This window comes from Perkinsus marinus (assembly GCF_000006405.1).
Source record: "Perkinsus marinus ATCC 50983 genomic scaffold scf_1104296957288, whole genome shotgun sequence".
NCBI lineage: Eukaryota > Perkinsozoa > Perkinsida > Perkinsidae > Perkinsus > Perkinsus marinus.
In genome coordinates this window covers 1-1,722 of record NW_003207170.1, presented here as the reverse complement: position 1 = coordinate 1,722, position 1,722 = coordinate 1, and the positions used below count along the sequence as shown (strand labels likewise).

The 1,722-nt window shown below is 41.8% G+C and overlaps 1 protein-coding gene across 1 annotated transcript; it reads left to right on the top strand.

Annotated features, from left to right (window-relative positions):
* Positions 1–443: 443 nt before the first annotated feature.
* Positions 444–1,457, top strand: Pmar_PMAR010370 (hypothetical protein; the record flags this gene model as incomplete). The annotated part of the gene is made up of 4 exons (XM_002774807.1): positions 444–577; positions 805–899; positions 947–1,111; positions 1,160–1,457. Coding segments are annotated over 4 exons (692 nt in total), but the record flags the coding sequence as incomplete, so codon positions are not given.
* Positions 1,458–1,722: the final 265 nt, after the last annotated feature.

Genomic DNA, 1,722 nt, shown 5'->3' with positions numbered 1-1,722 from the left:
ATTTATACTGTACATTGCTCGCTTAGTGTTACTGATCTGTGGGGAAGCTCCGATGGAATCAGAAATGGGAAACCAAGTGCAACAACAACATCAACAACAACCCAGTCTGCGACATATAGATGAGTTCGTTGGTGGTCTACAGTGCGCTGGTAGTATTACAATGGAAGAACATGCACATGGTGAATTGGTGAAAATTATAGGGAAATTTTCGTTGGTTTCTGTACACTTCTACCCGAATTCGTCTGTGAACTTATCAGTGTAGGGAACTCGGTTAAAGGAGGCGAGAATATGTATTTCAACTTCAGCGCTGGTAGTATTACTCACTGATTTTGAAATTCGTATGTGAGAAAAAGAGCATTTTTTCGAACTTTTCAACGTGTAGTTGACCATGTGTGTGTCGCCGTGGTATTACATTTTGTGTTCGTGCATGTTGGTTGACTCAGGCGAGCTCCTTGATCTCGAGTTGTATCCTGATGCTAAGGAGATCTCTGAATCAATGGCTGCGTTCCATGCGGTCAGACGCCACGTGGCTGCTCTCAATATTGGGATGAATGACAACAACGTTGGCTGTGTTGTGGTAGTAGTAGTAGTAGTAGTAGTAGTAGTAGTAGTAGTAGTAGTAGTAGTAGTAGTAGTAGTAGTAGTAGTAGACGTTGGCTGTGTTGTGGTAGTAGTAGTAGTAGTAGTAGTAGTAGTAGTAGTAGTAGTAGTAGTAGTAGTAGTAGTAGACGTTGGCTGTGTTGTAGTAGTAGTAGTAGTAGTAGTTATCAGTGGAGTTGGCTCTTTTCACAAAGACACTCTTAGGTTGGTGATGGCAGCACGCCGAGAACCGCAGCGCTCTTCGCGTATCGAACGAGTTGGCAGGTGTGGTCTATTGATCCCCAGCTAGACGCGAGTCGGTGAGCTACAGCAGAGGTATGGTTGTAGTGCAGATGAACTCTATCAGATACGAAGGGAAGGTGAATAGACTTCATTTGCTCGATAGGAAGATCGAGGACTGTCAACTCTTCAATGCTAATGTCAAGGTTTGGGTGATAGTATGTGTTCACGCGCATCTACGAAGTTTACAGGACGCAGTAAATTGCTGCATAGCCCCTGGGAAATCTGGAAAGTGAGAGAAAAAAATTTCGTAAAATTGATAATTTTATTTTTTTGGTAGACTAGCGCTGGTCGTGGCGATGCCATGCTGTAATAACTACTCTACGATGCTTCTCGATTGCAAGAAGAACGAGCTCGGGCCGATGGAAGAATATAAGGACTGGGGAATCATGTCGCCTCATAGGCTCATTCGAGTTTGGATGGCTTCCGAGTATGTGGTGAAGTCTACTGCTGCGAGCACTGTAGTGGACGAGAGTTTGCGGACCAGCACTGCGAGGAGTAAAGGAGGATCAGTAAGAGCACAGAGGAGCAGAAAGCGTCGAGAGCAGGAACAGTTGGGCGCTACGTATTCGGCGTGATAAACGTTAATAGAAACATGAAGTATGCTTTTTGTTGTCAATTCGAAGTGGCTTGAACGGGGAGGTGGTGTTGTTTGTCTTTAAAGAGATTATATACTACTTAGATTATATACTACTACTACTTATATTATATACTACTACTTATATTATATACTACTACTTATATTATATACTACTACTTAGATTATATACTACTACTTATATTATATACTACTACTTGGATTATATACTACTACTTATATTATATACTACTACTTATATTATA